At 45.9% G+C, this 19010-nt stretch overlaps 1 protein-coding gene across 1 annotated transcript; it reads right to left on the reverse strand.

Moving 5' to 3' along the window:
• Nucleotides 1-337: 337 nt before the first annotated feature.
• Nucleotides 338-1999, reverse strand: LOC307095431 (PWWP domain-containing DNA repair factor 4-like; the record flags this gene model as incomplete). Its single annotated transcript, XM_079764618.1, has 1 exon — nt 338-1999. One exon carries the CDS (start codon nt 1997-1999, stop codon nt 338-340), a length of 1662 nt encoding a protein of 553 aa, XP_079620744.1.
• Nucleotides 2000-19010: the final 17011 nt, after the last annotated feature.

Below are 19010 nucleotides of genomic sequence, written 5' to 3' on the forward strand. Positions count from 1 at the left end.
AACCATGGGATGGTTGCTTAGGCATATATATATGGAGAGACAGAGAGAGAGACAGAGACAGAGAGAGAGAGAGAGAGAGAGAGAGAGAGAGAGAGAGAGATGAACTATATATGGTGAAAAGTGATTTTATTAAAAAGTCCAGACAGTTACCCATCTGAGCAAGCAGAGAGAGGTACAATATTGGCAATATTTTAACAAATTCAGCACATTACCGAGTTTCCAGAATGACTTCATGTGCTATAGAGAATGGAGGGATCACACGTTTTGTGAATCCAGGGTTTCTAACTAATGATACAAATGAGAGTCTCTCTGCGGAGGTGCAGGAGCCAGAGGAGAGCTATCTAGTCCTGCCCCTGATTGCTGATCTCCTGCTTATTTTCTTCAAGATATTTTCATCAAAGAGATCTTTTTCTCGGTAACGCACGGGGGGCCCTCGCAGGTACTTTTCTTCTGCCTTCTTGTAATCTATCCCATCAAGTGCAGCGATGGAACAGATGATGGCTTCTGGCAGAAGGACTTCCAGGACAAAACTCACTTTGTCGTCTCTGGTCAGAGTCAACTTCTTGTCTATGTGCTTGTAGATCTCCTTTAGATGATCCATCACGATATCCAACTGGTCTTCATCCTCCAGGTAGGTTTCAACGCAGATCACATACCTGCTTGAATTGAAAAAGGACGCCAGCCACCTGGACTGCTTCCTGCCTTTGACGATGTCCAGAAGGTGGTGGTCGGCCCCCTTCCTTTTCACGATGAAGTCCACGAGCCTCTGGTTGTCTCGGTCCCGAGCGGCCTTCATGCGGTCGGGGAGGATCTTCTTGCAGGGCCTCCTCCCGCCTGGGGCTCTCTCCTCCTCAGAATCTTCCAGGTCTTCGTAATTCACCTTCGGGAAGGCAATGTACAGCTCCCCCTCTTGGACGGCTTTCCTCATTGGGTAGCTGATTTCGGCAGCATAGTAGTCCAGGAAAGAGCCCGCGAAAGATCCCTGAGCGAGCCCTTCTCTGTAGTGGGAAATCAGGGAGAAGCACCAGTCCACGCTCTGCTGGTACACCTTCCTGGCTCTCTGCAGCAGCTTCTCCTTCACTTTGCATTCCAGGTGCTTTAGTCTCCGAAGAGGCACTCGAAGGCCGCTCTGGTCATGGTGCATGTCTGCCTCAATCGGAAGCACCCTGGCCGTCCGCTCCGTGTGGTTCACACTCTTGACCACGGCTGGCCAAAACGGGTGATTTTGAAATTTAAACCAGACCATCATTCCTGTTTCAATGGGACACGGCTCCTGTGGGAAGGCCAGGCTTGTCGGTTGTCCCACTGCCTTGGCGACCTTCTTCTTAACAGCGGTGGTTGGGTGAAGAGCCTTTGAGTCAACTGAAGGCTGACGTTTTTTCCGTTCTTTCATAACCACGAGCCCCCAATGCCTCCTTACTTTGCAGGCCAAACGGGGTGAATAGCGCAGACTGGGGTTAGGGTCGCTGGAGGATGCTGCTGCCCCTTCTGAGCCTGGCATCTGGGCACCTCCTGCAGGATCCTCAATGTTCCCGGAGAAGGGAGAATCCTCAGAGGAGACAGCCAGGGTCTTCGGGCAGGTGCCGCGTGGTGCCTTTCTTTTCCGGGCCTTGGACACAGTGACGCTGAAACCGGGTGGCTGAGATGGAAGGCTGCCTCCCTCTTTAGCACCTGCAACATCCTGCTTGGCTGAGAGATGCCGGGAAGGAACTCTTGAGGTGCCTGTCTTTGCCTGGCCCTTTGTCTCATGCTCATCTTCCGAACGTGATGGGAGGTTGGAGCACATGCTGCAGCTCTTTGGGGGCCTTCCGCGCCTTCTCCTTGGAGCAGGAGCGAGGGGAGTGTGCACCTGGGATTTGTCACCTTCGGGGGCATCCTCACCCTCTGAACCTACCAACAATGACTTGGGGTTTTTACTTTCCCTGGGACTTCTCGGTGAGCTCCCTTTGGGCTTCGGAAACTTTTTACGAGATCGCTTCTGGGGTCCCTTTTGAGACATCGTAGGGGTCTCTGGATCATCAGATGCCCTGGCTGCACCCAACTTTGCTCTCTCTCTCAGAATCTCCAGTGCCAGAGTGAGAGCGCTTTTGTAGGCCTCTCCCTCCCCTGGTGGGACTCTGGCTGTGGACTGGGCCCCTAGCGAGGAGGTAATAGATTCAATTTGAGACTCATCAAGGGTCTTTATGTCCCTGATTTTCACTTTCATCTTTTTACCCACTGAGAGTATTTGAACTTCTAGAGAACATGTATTTTCCCCCTTATTTTTTGGTGACGTTTCAGATCTGGACAAAACCCTTGCCGGCCAAAAGCGGCCTTTCCAATTGCATAAGATGTACTCAGAGTCCATTATGATGGGACGTGGGTGCTGAGAGGTAACTAACAGAGGAAGGGGGGCCCGGCTGTATATGCACAGCTACAGCAGGTGTCCCCTAAGACAGTGTTCTTCACCACAGCTTTCTGCCTAGGACGACAGAGTGTTTACTGCTTGTGTGGCCTGTGCTCCACCTGAATCTGCCAGGAATGCTGGAACTTGTATTTTGACAGACTGCACCGGAGAATACTGGAATATGGAAAAGGAAAAGGAGTATCAGAAAGCTCTTTTGTGGAAGTAGAAGAAGTTGGTCATTGAGAACTAATAAGAGATAAATATAAAAAAGATGTAACAGACTGTATTTGGGCGGGGGGCAGGATACAAGCCCACTATCTTAGAGAAAATATACAGAAGATACCAGGAGAATTTTATAGCCTTCTGAACCCAACTCTGTGCCCTCTTTGTTGCTACTGCATGTTAAAGGGCACGTGTGTGGGGAGGTGGGTGTCATGTCCTGGATTTAATTTGTGTTATTGGACATCCTGGGCCTTTTGTGCTCCTTGGGGCTCGTGCTAGGGGAATGCTTCAGTGTTTCTTTTCTGGTGTGCTAGTGCCCCCATGTGCACCCAAGGGAGCCAGATATGATCTCTGACCCACAGACACTGGGTGTCAGCACAATATCACGTTCAAGAGCGTGAGCTTAGAATCCAGAGGTTCATGAAGCTCATATGGTGGTTAGAGGTGTTCCCCCTTCGTAAGGATTGCTGCAGTCTCAAGCCGTTGGCTGGGACCTGCACCTCTTAATTTCTCTATGGTGCTGCAAATGCCTCCCCTACCCCCACCACCCCAGCACAAAATCAGTGTGAAGTAGTGACTGTAGAGGGAGGAGCAACGTAAACCACACCTCAAATGTCAACATGAAATCAATGATTGCAATGAATCGTGTAGTAAAATGAGAAAGTCTTACCAATCTCCGTGGTAGGTGTGGTTCTGTGAGCAGGATCTCTTGATCTGCAAACTCCAACTGCTGGGCTTCTGAAGGGCACTGGCCTTCCAGGGATCAAATGGCACCAAATGCCGATACCCAGGACCAGCACGCCTCTATGTCAACCTAGAAAATGCAAAAGAGATAGACAATTAAGCCAAGGGACTGGGGATTGACTCATCACTTTCCCTTCCCGAACTATGAAATGCATGTCATTCTTAAAGAGAAATGTTAGTTACATCTCAAGTATAATATAGATGTCATGTTTCTTTTCATCCTTCCTTTCCCATTTCAAAATATTTACACCTTAAACTACTTAGGTTATGCTAATCCCTCCTTTTTCACAACAGAGCGAATTACTACTTTCATAATAGTGTTCGACTGTCTTGGACACAGGGATTATTTCAAAGTAGTAGTGTGAGCGTGTGTGTGTGTGTGTGTGTGTGTGTGTGTGTGTGTGTGATAGATACAAACATGGGTGCTGTAATGTTAGTGTGTGTGTTGTTTTGTGCATCTAAAGAAACATTAAATGGGCTTTTGGAGAATATAAAATGTATGAGTGGTATATGCAGAAGACAACATAATATATATATATATATATATATATATATATATATATATATATATATATATATATATTTGGTTCTTCACCCAAGGATATGTTTTTATTGCTTTTTAGAGAGAGAGGAAGGGAGGGAGAGAGAGAGAAACATGGATGTGAGAGAGAAATACCTGGTTCATAGGTTCTACTTTTCTGTATACATGGTACAGATGTGTATTATAATTCACTTATACATTTCTGCTCATCCATTATCAGCCTCAACTAATGTGCTTCATAAGAGGAAATGCTATTTCTGCCATACGTGCGCGTGTTCAGCTTTGGTCACACACACTCATAGAGAGAACACGAACTGCACCAGGACTAAAGGACATAACCTGTGCAGCCTTTGTCTTGGACCAGGGTGAGCGATCCTGCAGGCGTCAGGCTCTCTTCTTGGAGGATTAGGTGCACCTGCTCTCAGAGCACATGTGTCACACGGAGACTGAACAGAACAGGGAAGGAAAACAGGTGACTCAGTCACTGCAGTGTCCCTGCAGCAAGACCTGCCAGCCCGTCACACAACACAGGGTGCCTGCGTCACCTCAGCCCCACCACAGAGCAACCGACATCCCAAGACGCATGTGCTAGTACACACACACACACACACACATGCACACACACTCGCAGTGACATTAGAGACGCAGATGCCTGATACTGATGCATGTAATCCTCGCTCTCTGCCTCCACACATGCATATGCAAATGGTTCTGCTTGTAGTTCTGGATGCTATTTTCAGCTCCTCTTAGTTCCTTATTTTAAAACACACATAGAAATCCTAAAATGATGTTTATTTATCATTGTTGACACTCTTATAGATTTCCCCCTATGAAAAATACGAAGCATCGGTAATCAAATACCTAGGAATGCTTACTGCAAATATATACTGCACAGACTGTAGAATTTTTATTCTGTATCTACACATATTCTATAACATATAAAACAGCTTTTAAATTGTACAAACACTTTCAATATTGTTTTCCATTCACATTTTTGCACATCTGTTCAACTACCACTTTAATGGACCACTTTCAAGAGACAACCAAAATATCAACTACAGTTATTTTTCCAATTACTTAAGCAATACATCCTTATAAGAGACAAATGAAGGGAAGGGTGCTGAATGAAAACAGTAAGTTGTCCTCCGTCTTATACTTTGGTCCATGGTCCAAACATCTTCCCTGAAGGGTTGGTGCGTACTCTTGCAGATGATTTCCTTTCATATTTTATAGTAAGAGGAGTACAACTGTCTCCTCTCCCTTTAAATATGTGTACAGGTAGGTGGATAGATACATGATGGCTGGATGGATGGATAGACAGATAGATGATAAGTACATAGATGATAGATAGAATACTATGCAAACACCTTCTTTTGCACACCAGGCACAGTGTGTTAAACCCAGAACATTGAACAACACCAAACCAGCATTTCAAATATCCCCAAAGTCTCAGAGGGTGTGGATATGAAAATGCTTCCAAAGTTTTAGTTTACAATCAAATCAATCTTGCCTGCAGAGAGAGAATGCACAGAAGAAAACCTAAGGGGGGGGCAGAATAAATAGCAACTCCACAATCTCTGACTTCATAGTGATTTCAGACCATCAGGAAATAAAGTTATGAAATGGACTAGCTTCCATTTTTCAGATCCCAGTATAACTTTTGTTCTATTTTATCTGCTCTTTGATTGAGCAATCAAAGAGCGGATGACATAGAGCTTTCATCTCCCCAATCAGCAGCCATGATTTTCTGGAGAATTACCTGGAAGGTCTAGTCTTTCACTCCCTTCCCCAGTGAGGGCTGCAATCACGTGTGAGGGGAAAAAAAGGAAAGAAAACAGTGCTTTGAAGGTGTTGTGTCCAAATGAGGGCACTTTTCTTGAGCTGAGCCCAGCACCACTCCTCAGGCAGAAATTGTAACATCTACACCCCACCCCCCCTCCCCACGGTTATTAGCTGTTTAGTGGAGCTGCTTTGAAGCTGTAGGGTTTGTGATTCTAATTGTCCCCCAAACATGTATTTCCATAAAAGGATGAGCTGGCAGTTCCCTTACTTATTATAAAGGCACACTTTATAAAATACAATATGAAGAAAATACATTCTTGCCTTTTTGCACCTCTCCATTGCCAGATGAATGGGTATAAACTTTCACACATATTTCCTTTAAGCTTTTAAGATTTCATGGGGCTTGCAGTCATCTTACAGATACTGTCATAGGAAACTGGGGTATGACCAAGCAGAAAAGAAGGGTTGAGAGTCTCAAGTCATATTTAAATTTCCAAGGACTCATTAAGCTGCACTGTTTGGCTTCTTTAACTGCTGTTTTTATATACTTTTAATTAAAATTTTATTTTGAGATAAATAGATTCACAGTTGGCTGTAAGAAATAATTATAACAGTAATAATAATAATAATAATAATAATAATAATAATTATTATTATTATTATTTCATTGGGGCTTGAATTCCATTTGTAGACTGGTTGGTGATAATTGAGATATTTTAACTGTTTTGCATATGTGGTTCACGATTTTCATAAATGCCTAGGAGACACTCCTACCTGGAGATCTGGGCTGGTTTTATATACATATTTAAGTAGAAAATATTACAAACTGAGAAATCATGAACTGTCCTCAGTTTTCTCAAAGGAATAACAGAAATTAGACTCCTTTCTCACCTGCAAAGGATCAGCTCTGACTCTAAATGCACATACTCCTCCCAATTATCAAGCTCTGCCTCCCAATCTTTCCTTAACAAACAAGCAGGAGCTCACCTCTAGAGCCATCTAGTCAGAGAAAGAGAAGCATGAGCACTTGAGCAAAGAACTATACCAAGTCCAAGTTTCCCATCAGCGCCTATTGTAAGACTGGAGTGCATTCTCGCCCATTCCTTTGGCAAACTCTGGTGGCTCCTACCATCCAGTGGACCAACCCTCTTTCAAAGATGCTGTTATCCCTCCAGCCCCTATAACCTGCCACGGGGAGACCGCCCATATCCTCTATAACTAGTGAACTCACACACAGCGTTAGGGCAAAGAAGTCAGGGCAGCCTTTCTTTATCACAGGTGGGACCTCCATAATTACAAACATCCTGAAAGTGAATGAGGTGTGTATTTCAGAACCCAATGACTTCCCCGTGTTGTGCATAAGGAGAAAGAGGTGCCCTTGTTCACAAGATAAGTCATTGCATTGTACTCATCACAGCAACATTGAACATAGGCCAGGAGCGTGCTCCCCACAGAGAAAAACTATCAAGTCTAGACTAGTCAACAAGAGTATGCTATGTATTCAGCACAAAGACTGATGCAGACCTTCATGTACTGACATTGAAAAAGTTAAGACCAAACTCTGACTACAGTCCAATTCAGTACAAATTATATGCTTTACATAAATTGCAACTCACATGGGGAGAGTTGCTGTCCCCTTTATCTTAGAGAATGATAGACAGGCAAAAAAAAGTCTTGCATGGCCAATAGAAATGTCACGATGTGGTTCTATCCAAAAGAGAAGAGGAACGAGGATGGAAGTGGATGCTAAAGGTAGATGTTATTTTTCAAACAGGGTTCCAGAATATTCCAGGAAGGACAGTTTACAAGTACATATGAACCAAAATTGTACCTTCCAGAGAGTCTAAGTGGATAGGAAATGAAATATTGGATGTAAGTGAACCAAAAGAAAGCAAGTATAGCAAAATGGCAACATACATGCCATTGTATAAAATGCGATCGAATATATTTGAAATGTCTTGAGGTATATTTTATATGCTCAAAAGAAATATTCATCATTAAAATGTATATACCTCTCCACACGGGAGATATTCAACTATAGCAGTCCAATCAGAGAGGGGAGGGTTGCAGAATGTGCCAAGGAATAATAGTCAACAATTTCCCAAGGTAAAGAAATACGTCACAACGGGGGGGAGGGAACCGGGTGATGGGGAGATATGGGGGAAAAAAGGAGAAACAAGTGTAATAACCTGAACAATAAAGATTTATTTTAAAAAAAAAGAAATACGTCACGTGCTAAATTTCATGTTCTGCACCACAAGCTTAACTTATGAGTGAGCGCGCGCGCACACACACACACACACACACACACACACACAGAAATACTTTCACACAGCCATGCAAGCACACATGCAAACATACATAGGCTCTTCATAGTAAAACTTCCAGAAACCAAAGTGAAATGCAAGATCTTAAAAGCAAAGAGAGAAAAAACAAGATTATATTACACTAGAGGCCTGGTGCATGGATTTGTGCACTGGTGGGGTCCCGTTGCTTGACCTGCTGGGATCAGGCCATGGACAGCAGTGGGGAGGAGCCTGGGCCCATGCCTAACACTGCTCCACTCTCCTTCATCCTGGCCTTGCTTTGCCTGCAGCGGGCTTGTGTCCTCAGTCCTGATAGAGAGAGGTTGGCGCCACTGCAGCGGCGCCAGCGGTGAGCCCAATGTCTGGTGCTGTCCATCAGCTGAGCTACGCTCCTGCTGTGGGAGCTCACTGACCACCAAGCGGCAGCTCCTGTGTTGAGCATCTGCACACTGGTGGTCAGTGCGCGTCATAACAATCAGTCAAACGGTCGAATGGTCAAATAGGTAACCTATCACTTAATATTTTATGTATATAGATGATATTAGGCAGGGTCTTCTTCTTATTTTCATTAGGGAGAGCTTTAGAGAATGATTTGGAGCCCAGAAGAAGCGAAGAGGGGGCAATGAGACACTAGGAAGAGTGCCATGGCAGGAGGAGTGGGCACTTGGAGCTCTGGAAAAGCCAGGGGAAGAAGAGGTGGTGGTTCTGAGAACTCATGACCTGGGAGGAGCAGACCCCAGAGCTTTGGCTCGGACCTCCAGAAAGGGTGCTGCCCAGCTCTCAGCCGTTTCTCAAGGAGGTCAGGGGAGGGATGCAGGAAACCCCAGGCCCATCCCGGTGATGATGGGGGAAAGTGACGAGCTCCAGACACAGCACCAGGGTCTGAGAGGGGCCACCCTTGCCCTCGACCTGGGACCCGGACGTCTTAGGAGAGCGTTCACCAGTCAGCTGGTGCTGGTCCCCACTGAAATCAAATGCCCCCGGCCTGTCATATGAAGGGTCATTATTGGGGGCTCCCTGAGAGGAGCAGGTAGGTACAGCGGGTTGTGTCACATCCAGACCCCCTGTGGCCCTCTGGAGACCCCACTGGTCAAACCTCACAGGCAGTCAGAAGGTAGAGGGGAAATGGAATTGGCACAGCTGGGTTTCAGCACCGAACAGCAGCGTGTAAGACTGAGCTGGAAGACAGACACCCTTAACCTACAACCTGCTTCTTCTTAAGGCACATCCCCGACAAGGAATACAACGGCACATCCTACCAATGCTGTGCTTTCCTTTAGAAACACAAATAAACGTATACAAACTGTTATACCGGCATCATTCACTTTCAAACACACAGCCAAAAATCCCAGAGCCTTCAAGAAGGAACCTGTATTTAGGCTTATATGATAAATGAGCCATTTACAGACTTGAATTCTATTTACCTAACTGCAGTTAATGGTGTGATAACAGGAAATTTGACTTATAGAGAACATGTTTCTCTCTCTGTGTGTGTGTGTAAGTGACTGAGGGTGAGTGCAGATTCATCCCCCAGTTACACAAAGTTATTCAGATCTTCCAATCCTACCCACTTGTCTCATTTGCAGACTTCAGCTCTTCTCCCTCCTATCATTCCCATAATAGCTTTTTACTATAAGGAGGTGTAAATGAATAAGCTTACATCCTTAAGGGTTCATGTGACAATCATTACACGCAGAGGGGTAAAATGAGAACTACTTGGGGATCTCTGCTTTCAAGAACTCAGGTGACAATACCCTCAGGCAGCAGGTGTCACCTAGGACACTGAAGGGGAAGGAGGTATGACAGGTTATTCAATCACCTTAGCCCACAACAAGAGGGCTGCCATTCTCCCGTACAAAACAGGTGGGATTAGAGCGCTTAAAGTCTCACTAAAGACCATACACTGGCAACACAGACACACGCGCGCGCGCACACAGGCACACACACACACAACTCACATTGATTGCAGACACCGACTTATCTCGTTGTTTCTACAGTTACTCCATCTCTCCAGTCTGTAAATATCCTCGTTAAAGGGTTCTGCGGCAAGAAAAGAATGGCTTACCCCAGTTGCCATGGAAACCAGAATGTGCTCATAAAGGTTTTCCCGATGTTGGCTTTCTGTGGAAACCAGGAACTACTAATACATCCTCAGATGCCTAGCTTTGATCCTGTTCTCAGTCATTTACACCCCCAACCAATCCAACGAAGGAATGAATAAATCAATCAATAAATAAATTAATAAATTAATATAGAGACAATACCTGATGTTCTCATGGAATGAGCTTTAGCGGACACGGGTGTTTTCACCAATGGGTACTGGAGAAAATAAAATAAAAGGATAACATCTTCTGGCCTCCCTTGAGACACACACACACAAAATCGCACATGCACTACCCCATGGCACTGGCATGCACTGGCATGCACATATACACATGTGCACGCATGCACGCACTCACGTGCCCCCGTGCACATGCCTGGGTGCACGTAATTAGGTCCCAGGTCCTGTTAAGGACTTCCTTTCTACCTGCCAGGACACAGGAGGCTCTGTGCGTTTGTGCAGGTGAGATCCAAGGAACCTTTATCAATTTAAAATGACCCGGGGAGGAGAAAACGTGAGAGGGGAAGCACCTGGAAGTCAGAGGAAGGCAAATCAGGAGCTCAGGCTGTGGCAGGACCACGGTACCCTGGGTGTGCCCTCACACAGATAGGTACCGTCAGCGGTGCCAGGACACCATGGTTCCTGAGAAGAGGGACGCCTCCCCAAGGAGCCTTTGGCCTGGGACGATAGGGACTTGGGTCTGGACCTGTGCCCTTTGCAGTCTGTGCTGTAACCACACCGCCAAAGGACTGGATGCCGCAAGACAGGCTCCTAACGTCAGGGCAGAGGGCACACACTTCCTCTCTCATAGTCCTTTGCAGTAGTCTGTGTTTTTGGCAAACCAGTTAATAGCCTTTCTGCTCTCAGAGGGCTGCTGAAATGTCATCAAAGGACATTAGACCTCAGCAGTGCCCAATGGTCATTCTGGGAACTCTGGGGAATGGTCCATAAGAACCTCTTGGGGACCAGTGAGACCTTCCTTTCCCTGCTCTGCATCAGAGAATCAGAACGGCTCCGTTGCCTTCCATGGAAACAACAGGTTGTAAGAGGTGGGAGGAAGAAGCAGGTAAGAACATCCAGACCTTTCCTAGTCAGGCAGATATTAAGTAGATTTGCACAAATGTAAAAACCAAGCCACACTTTTGACAATTAAAAAATGTTTCTTGAATTTATTGGGGTGATTTTGGTTAATGAAATGATATAGATTTCAAGTATACAGTTCTATAATACATCCTTTATGTGTTGTATTGTGTGTTCACATCCAAACTCATGTCTGCTTCCCTCATCATTTATCTGCCATTTACCATCTTCTGCCTCCCCCACCCCACCCCTTTCCCTCTTGTAATCACTATACTGTTGTCTGTGCATATGAGGTTGGTTTGGGTTTTTTTTTTCTTAATCCCTTCCCCTCTTGTAATCACTATACTGTTGTCTGTGCATATGAGGTTGGTTGAGGTGTTTTTTTTTCTTAATCCCTTCCCCCTTTTCACCCAGCCCCCTAAACCCCCTCCCCTTTGACTGCTGTCATTCTGTTCTCTGCATCTATGTGTCTGTTTCTATGTGGTTTGTTACTTCAGTTTGTTAATTAGATTCCACCATAAGTGAAACCATATGATAGTTGTCTTCTCTGACTGGTTTATTTCACTTAGCATAATACTCTCTAGATCCAACCATCCTATATAATAAAAGGCTAATATGCAAATACATCCAATGGCAGAACTACCGATTGCTATGATGCACACTGACCACCAGGGGGGCAGATGCTCAATGCAGGAACTTCCCCTGTTGGTCAGGCAGTGGTGGGAGATGCTCCTGCTTCTGTGGCAGCACTAAGGATGTCCAACTGCCGGCTTAGGCCCTCTTTCCTCTAAGTCATCAGTTGGACATCCTGGAAGGGCTCCTGTACTGCAAAAGGGTGCAGGCCGGTCTGAGGGGCCCACTCCCCCCAGTGCACAAATTTCGTGTGCTGGGCCTCCAGTGTTGTCATAAAAGGTAAGATTTCCTTCTTTGTCAGAGCTGAGTAGTATACAATTGTGTAAATACACAACCACTTTTTTTTTATTAACCCTCACCTGAGGATATTTTTCCATTGATTTTTAAAGAGAGTGGAAGGGAGGGGGAGAGACACACAGAGAGAAGCATTGATGTGAGAGAGACACATTGATCTGGTACCTCCTGCAAGCACCCGGCCTAGGGCCAGATATCTAGCCTGTGAACGATGTACATGTCCGTGACCAGAATAAAACCTGGTACCCTTCAGTCCACACACCAATACTCTATCCTCTGAGCCAAATCTTCTAGGGCAACCACAGCCTTTTATATCCACTTCTCTTCTGATGGGCACTTGGGCTGCTTCCAAATCTTGGCTATTGTAAATAATGCTGCAATAAACATAGAGGTGCGCATAGTCTTTTAAGTTAGTGTTGCAGGTTTCTTCAGACATATTCCCAGAAGTGAAATGGCTGGGTCATAAGGCAGTTTCATTTTTAATTTTTTGAGGAAACTGTAGACTGTTTTCCCCAGTGGCCGCACCAATCTGCATTCTCACAAACAGTGCACAAGGGTTCCCTTTTCTATACATCTTCACCAACACTTGTTATTTGTTGATTAATGACAGCCATTCTGACAGGTGTGAGGTGATATCTCATTGTGGTTATAATTTGCATCTCTCTGATGATGAATGACAATGAGCATTTTTTCATATGTTTATTGGGCATCTGTATGTCCTCTTTGGGGATGTGTCTATTCAGGTACGTTGCCCATATTTTAAAATCAAAACCACACTTGCAATATTTTTTGTTGTTGTCAAAAATTGAGTGATTTTTTCCCCCTGAAGCCTATTTATATGTAAGCAACAATGGGCTTAATATTTTTCATGAATGCGTTAAAATTTAAAGGTTACTTTTTATCCTAACACTTGACTATTATATTACAGTGAACTAAAAAGTGTTATTTATAGAGTTGAAATTGTTCTGAATTGAAACACACATTGTAAAATTAACCATTGTAAAGTATTCCATTCAGTGGCATTAAGTAAATTCACAGTACTGTGAAACCATCACGTCTATCTTCCTACAAAATGCTTTGCCAAGTCCTGAAGGAAATCATATAGCCAGTAGGAAGTCAGTCACTCCTCATTCCTCCTGCCCCCAGCCCCTGGCAACCACTAGACAACTTTGTCTTTATGGATTGGCTTATTCCAAACACTTATATATATTGAGTCAGACATTATGTGACGTTTGATGTCTGGCTGCTTTAATTTAGAATAATGACTTCAAAGTTCATCCTCATTATAACACTACTAGAGGTCTGGTGCACGAAATTCATGCACGGGAAGGGGGTCCCCTCAGCTCGGCCTGCACTCTCTCCAATCTGGGACCCCTCAGGACCTCTGGCTGCTAACCACTCACCTGCCTGCCAGCCTGATCCCCCTTACTGCTCTCCCCTGACAGCCTGTTTGCCCTAACTGCTCTCCCCTGCCTGCCTGATCACTTCTAACCTCCTCTGCCTTGGCCCCGCCAACATGGCTTTGTCGTGAAGGATGTACGGAAGGATATCCGGAAGGTCGCCTGGAAGATGTTCAGTCTAATTAGCATATTACCCTTTTATTAGTATAGATGCCACCTTGTCCTAAAAATGCAGGTTGTTCCCAGGTTTTCCTATCGTGGAAGGGGAGCCCGCAGTAGCATCCTGGGTTCTGACCAGGGCTTATGCGCTTGTGCTTTATCTAAGCAGATGTGATTCCTAGAAGAAGACTCTTGGATGTACCTTGAACATTTCTATTGAATTTGTCAAATCATCCTCCAAAAATGTTGAACTACTTTAAACTCCCACCAGCAACCATGCATGTGCCTTCCGTCCCACTTTTATGTCAGTATCATTGATTTCTCCCTAGAAGCTTCCCTCCCATCAGCCAAGACTGCTTGGTACTTGAGCCAACTTCATTGTTCAGCTGGGGACTTGATTTCCCGAGATAGAATTATGGTGGAAGAAAAAGTTTTCCTATACCTTTATGAGTTCTTAGTGGAGGCCCTTGTAATGAAAGACAGATCACCAAGAGAAAAACAAAAGTTCATTAACATGTGTACCTTGTGTACATGTGGGAGATCCCAGGGAAAAATGAGTAACTCCCCAAGGTGGCTTAGAATGCAGATTTAAATACCTTCTTCCTAGGGAAAGGGGATGGGAGATGTAGGCCTCTTAGAGGAGAGTAAATGATTTTTAGGAAAGAAGAATGGGGGTGGGGGGAAATAGTTTGTAACAAAGTTTGGGTGTGATGTAAACTTCTACTCTCCTGTCCTGTGACAGGAGTCAGTCTTCTCTGCCTGATGACATTCTCCTGTCAAGGGGATCTATGATATTTAAGCTCCTTTTGGGGGGTCCGATTTTAGGCAGATCAGGAGACTTCAGTGAAAGCCTCTGCATGCATTTGCTGTTTTTCAAACATCTGCAGCTCAAGATCATCAATATAACAACACAGCATATGTTGGGGTGGCATATTCTCTGACCTTCAGAATAAACCCAACAAAAGCTTGCTTCCTCTTTTAGATGATTTTCCACAGTAGCATTATTCTCTGGAGACGGTATTCTGACCAGACCTTCCTGGGAGTGGTCATAACATACCCTGTGTTTGTAGAAAGGTGTGGGCCACATCACTAAATAAACCTGGGGCAGTTTTCTCATCTTGTGGAAGGGAGATAAAGTTATGATAGTTTATCTCCCTTTCCACAGGTTTCTTGCAGGTTTGTGTCTTCGCTGCCCGCCCCTCCCCCAGCAGTCCAGGCGCCTCCGCCTGGGGCCTTGGGGCTGCTGGGTGCCAGGCCTGCGGGTTTGTGTCTCCAATCCACTCCTCCCCCTGCCACCCCAGCCACAGGTCCGAGGTGGCAGGGCTTGGGGCTGCAGGGTGCTGGCCTCCCTGCGGGTGTGTGTCTCCTATCTGGCCCCCCGCAACCCCAGCATAGCCATGGCAGGGCTTGGAGCTGCGGGGTGCCGGCCCCCTGCGGGTTTGTGTCTCCAATTGGGTCCCCTGCAGCCCCAGCATTGCGGTGGCAGGGCTTGGGGTTGCTGAGTGCTTGCCTCCTGCAGGTTTGTGTCTCCAATCCGGGGGCTGCTGGGTCCTGCCCCCTGCGGGTTTGTGTCTCCGATATGGGGGCTGCTGGTGCCCGCTCCCTGCGGGTTTGTGTCTCCGATCAGGGGGCTGCTGGGTGCCCGCTCCCTGCGGGTTTGTGTCTCCGATCAGGGGGCTGCTGGGTGCCGGCCCCTGCAGGTTTGTGTCTCTGATCTGGGGGTTGCTGGGTGCCAGTCCCCTGCAGGTTTCTGTCTCCGATCAGGGGGCTGCTGGGTGCTGGTACCCTGCAGTTTTGTGTCTCTGATCTGGGGGGCCCCCTGCGGGTTTGTGTCTCTGATCTGGCCCCTTACAGCCCAGTGCAGACATGGCGGGGCTTAAGACTGCTGGGTGCTGGCCTCCCAAGGGTTTGTGTCTCCCAACCTCCTGGCCCTTAAGGGCCTTGCCATCTTGGTTGGGGTTAATTTGCATACTTGCCCTGATTGGCTGGTGGGTGTGGCTTGTGTAGCGGAGTGATGGTTAATTTGCATATTACTCTTTTATTAGAGATGATTTTTTATGGCTGCATAATATTCCATTGCATGGACGGTCCATGTTATATCTATGCATTTGTCAGTCTGTGGGCATTTGGGTTGCTTCCATCTTTGGCTGTTTTGACTTGTGCTACTATGAACATACACGTTCATGTATTTTTTAATGTCTGTTTTTATTTGGGAGTTATCTCTAGGAGTGGAATTACTGCATCATATACTTATTATATATTTAAACTTGTGAGGACCGCCAAACCATTTTCAACAGTTACTGTACCATTTAAAAATCTCACCAACAATGTATAACGTTTCTGATTTCTCTGCTTTCCCCACAATACTTGTTATTTTCCTCTTCCTAAGTTTTAGACATCCTAGTGGGTGTTACAGCTATTACTCTAGTTTTGATTTGCTTTTGCTAAGGAATACTGATATGTCATCATGTGATTGTTGACCATTTGTGTATCCTCTTTGGGAATTGCTCATTCAAGTCGTCTACTGATCTTTACGGTTGGTCTTTTGTCATTTGTTTGGAGTTGTTAAGGCTTTTCTCTCTTCTGAATACTAGACTCTCACTAAAAGTATGATTTGCCAATGTTCTCTCCCGTCATGGAGGATATCTTTTTTCTCTCATGATAGTCTTTTAATGCAAACAGATGTTCATTTTGATTAAGACCATTTATCTATTTTTATCTATTGTTTTCCTTTGGATCTAATATTTAAGAAATCAGTGCCAAATCCAAGTTCATGAAGGTTTACTCACATGTTTTCATCTGAGAGTTTTATAATGTTAGCCCTTATATTTACATGAAAGGTCTGGTGCATGAAATTCGTGCACAGGTAGGGTCACTAGGCCTGGCCAGCAATCAGGGTTGTTCAGGGCCTTCCAGGTGCTGGCTGGGGCCTCCTTCCCCAGCTGCAAGCTGTGGGCCAGGGCCTTCCTTCATTCGTGCTGCCACCTGGTGGTCAGCGCATGTTATATCGAGTGATCAGTCTCCTGGTTGAACCTGTGGGGGCAATTTGCATATTAGGCTTTTATATATATAGATGGTGGGTCCATTATGAGTGAGTGACTTTTTGTATATGGCGTACCTTATGTGTCCAACTTTATTTTTTTGCATGTGGACGGAGTTGTCCTAGGGCCATTCGTTGAAGAGACTATCATACTCCCATTGACTGATCATCATCAGTTGTCCCTCACCCAATTCACTCCTGTGCTTCGAAGAGCCAGTTAAATGATGAGCATTATAAGGAAGAGAATTAGGAGTCAAATATAAGCCATTGGCTTAGTGGTAACATTACTTGAGGATGTAGGCAGTATGAAAATGTGATCAGACTGAAAAAAAATGATACTTTACTTCCAAATCTTAGATGAAAGAAGTAAAATCTATAAACCAAAATAAATTTATAGAGCTGTCCCAAAGTTCAGGCAGGTACAAAAAAGTGAAATATTTTATAAAAAACAATGTAGAGGGAAGAGAGAGAGAGGGAGGGTGAAAGTAAATAAGGTCCCCCCATAGCAACATTGTATAGCATGTCTACCTAGTGGAATGAAGCATGAATTTCATTCCCTTCATGAATTTTATATTTTATTAAAAATTTACAGGGAGGACCAAGAAAGATGGCGGCTAGCAGTACAGAGTTGAGGGAGGGGATGTGAGTGAGTGAGAGGGTGAAAGGATAGTGTGACTGTGTGTAGTGTGTGTGTGTGTGAGTGAGTGAGGGACAGTTAAATCCAACATGAGTAATAGGGGCTTGTAGACCAGACTCTCCTGGACAGGGAGCACCTACTATTGCCGCAGACACTCCCTGGGCTGTGGAACTCAGGCACTGAGCCCACGCCATCTTGAAGGGGAGAGTGGCCTCATCTAGGAACTCATCAGCACCACCACCCAGACAGGCCTTGGACACTGCCTGTGACCCAGCAGCCACTCTAGCCAAAATCTTGCTACCCCACCCACAGACCTGCAGACCCTAGGACCTCCACCTCCAAAGGTGCACCGCTCCTGCAGCAGTAAGTGCAGCTTCCCCCTTCCCAGTGACAGACCTCCGGACAACACAGTTGTGTGTTTCCAGCATGCAGGCCTCTTAAGCCCACCACCCCACAGGCAGCTCTTGGGAGCCACTGGGAGCCCCCGCTGGGTGCGATATTGTGCAAACGGGGATGCACTGCTCCACAGTAGAAATTCTGAATTCACTCTTCCTGAATAACTGCCCACAGACACTGTCACACAACTACAGCGCCAGGGCCCATCAGGGTGTGTCAGAGCTCCATGCCGCAAACACACTGCCACAGATGCATGCTTCCAGCATGCAGGCCTCCGGAGCCCACTACCCCACAGGCAGCTCTTGGGATCTGCTGTGAGCCCCCACTGGGTGAGATATGGAACAGAGAGTGGGGCACTGCCTCACCATAGAAATTCTGAAATCACTCTTCCGGAATAACTGCCCACAGACACTGTCACATAAATTCAGTGCCAGGGCCCCTCAGAATGCATCAGAGCTCTGCGCCACAAACGAACCACCACAGACATGCGTTTCCAGCACACAGGCCTCTGGAGCCTACCACCCCACAGGCAGCTCTTGGGAGCCACTGTGTGCCCCTGCTGGGTGTGATATTGTGCAAATGAGGTTGCACTGCCCCACATTAGAAATTCTGAAATCACTCTTCCTGAATAACTGCCCACAGACACTGTCGCACAACTTCAGCACCAGGGCCCCTCAGAGTAAGTCAGAGCTCCACAAGGCAAACATACCATTGGTACCCCTGTGAGCTCCCACTGGGAGCGTGTATATCCAACCACAGAGGCAGCAACAAAAACTAAGTCTTCCCACCCCACAGCTGCAGAACTCTGGACACTACAGTCACACTTTTCCAGCACGCAGGCCTCCTGACCCCCACCACCCCAACAGATAGTTCTTGGGTGCCACTGTGAATTCCCCCTGGGCATGCACAATTTCAACCAAGGGCGCAAGACAGCAAAAACTGGGACAACCCCTCCATGGCTGCTGACTTCTAGATACTGCAGGTGTGCCTTCCTGGCTCATAGCCCTACATCAAGAGTACCCAAATAGCTCAAGTAGGGAGCTACCCTACATTACCAAGCCCAGGAGGCTTGAGAGATCACACCAGTAGCACCATCCCCAAAAGAACCTAGGTAGCAAAGCAAATGGATCTACAATTAAAATGTTACAGCAAAACATGGGAAGACAAAAAAGCAATCCCCAAAGGAAAGAAAAAGAGGAATCACTAGAAAGGGAGTTAAATGAAATTGAGGCTAGTAGCATATCAGAGAAAGAATTCATAGTAATGGTTATAAGGATGCTCAAATGGCT

Source organism: Cnephaeus nilssonii, assembly GCF_951640355.1.
Source record: "Cnephaeus nilssonii genome assembly, chromosome: X".
In the NCBI taxonomy this organism is placed as follows: Eukaryota; Metazoa; Chordata; class Mammalia; order Chiroptera; family Vespertilionidae; genus Cnephaeus; species Cnephaeus nilssonii.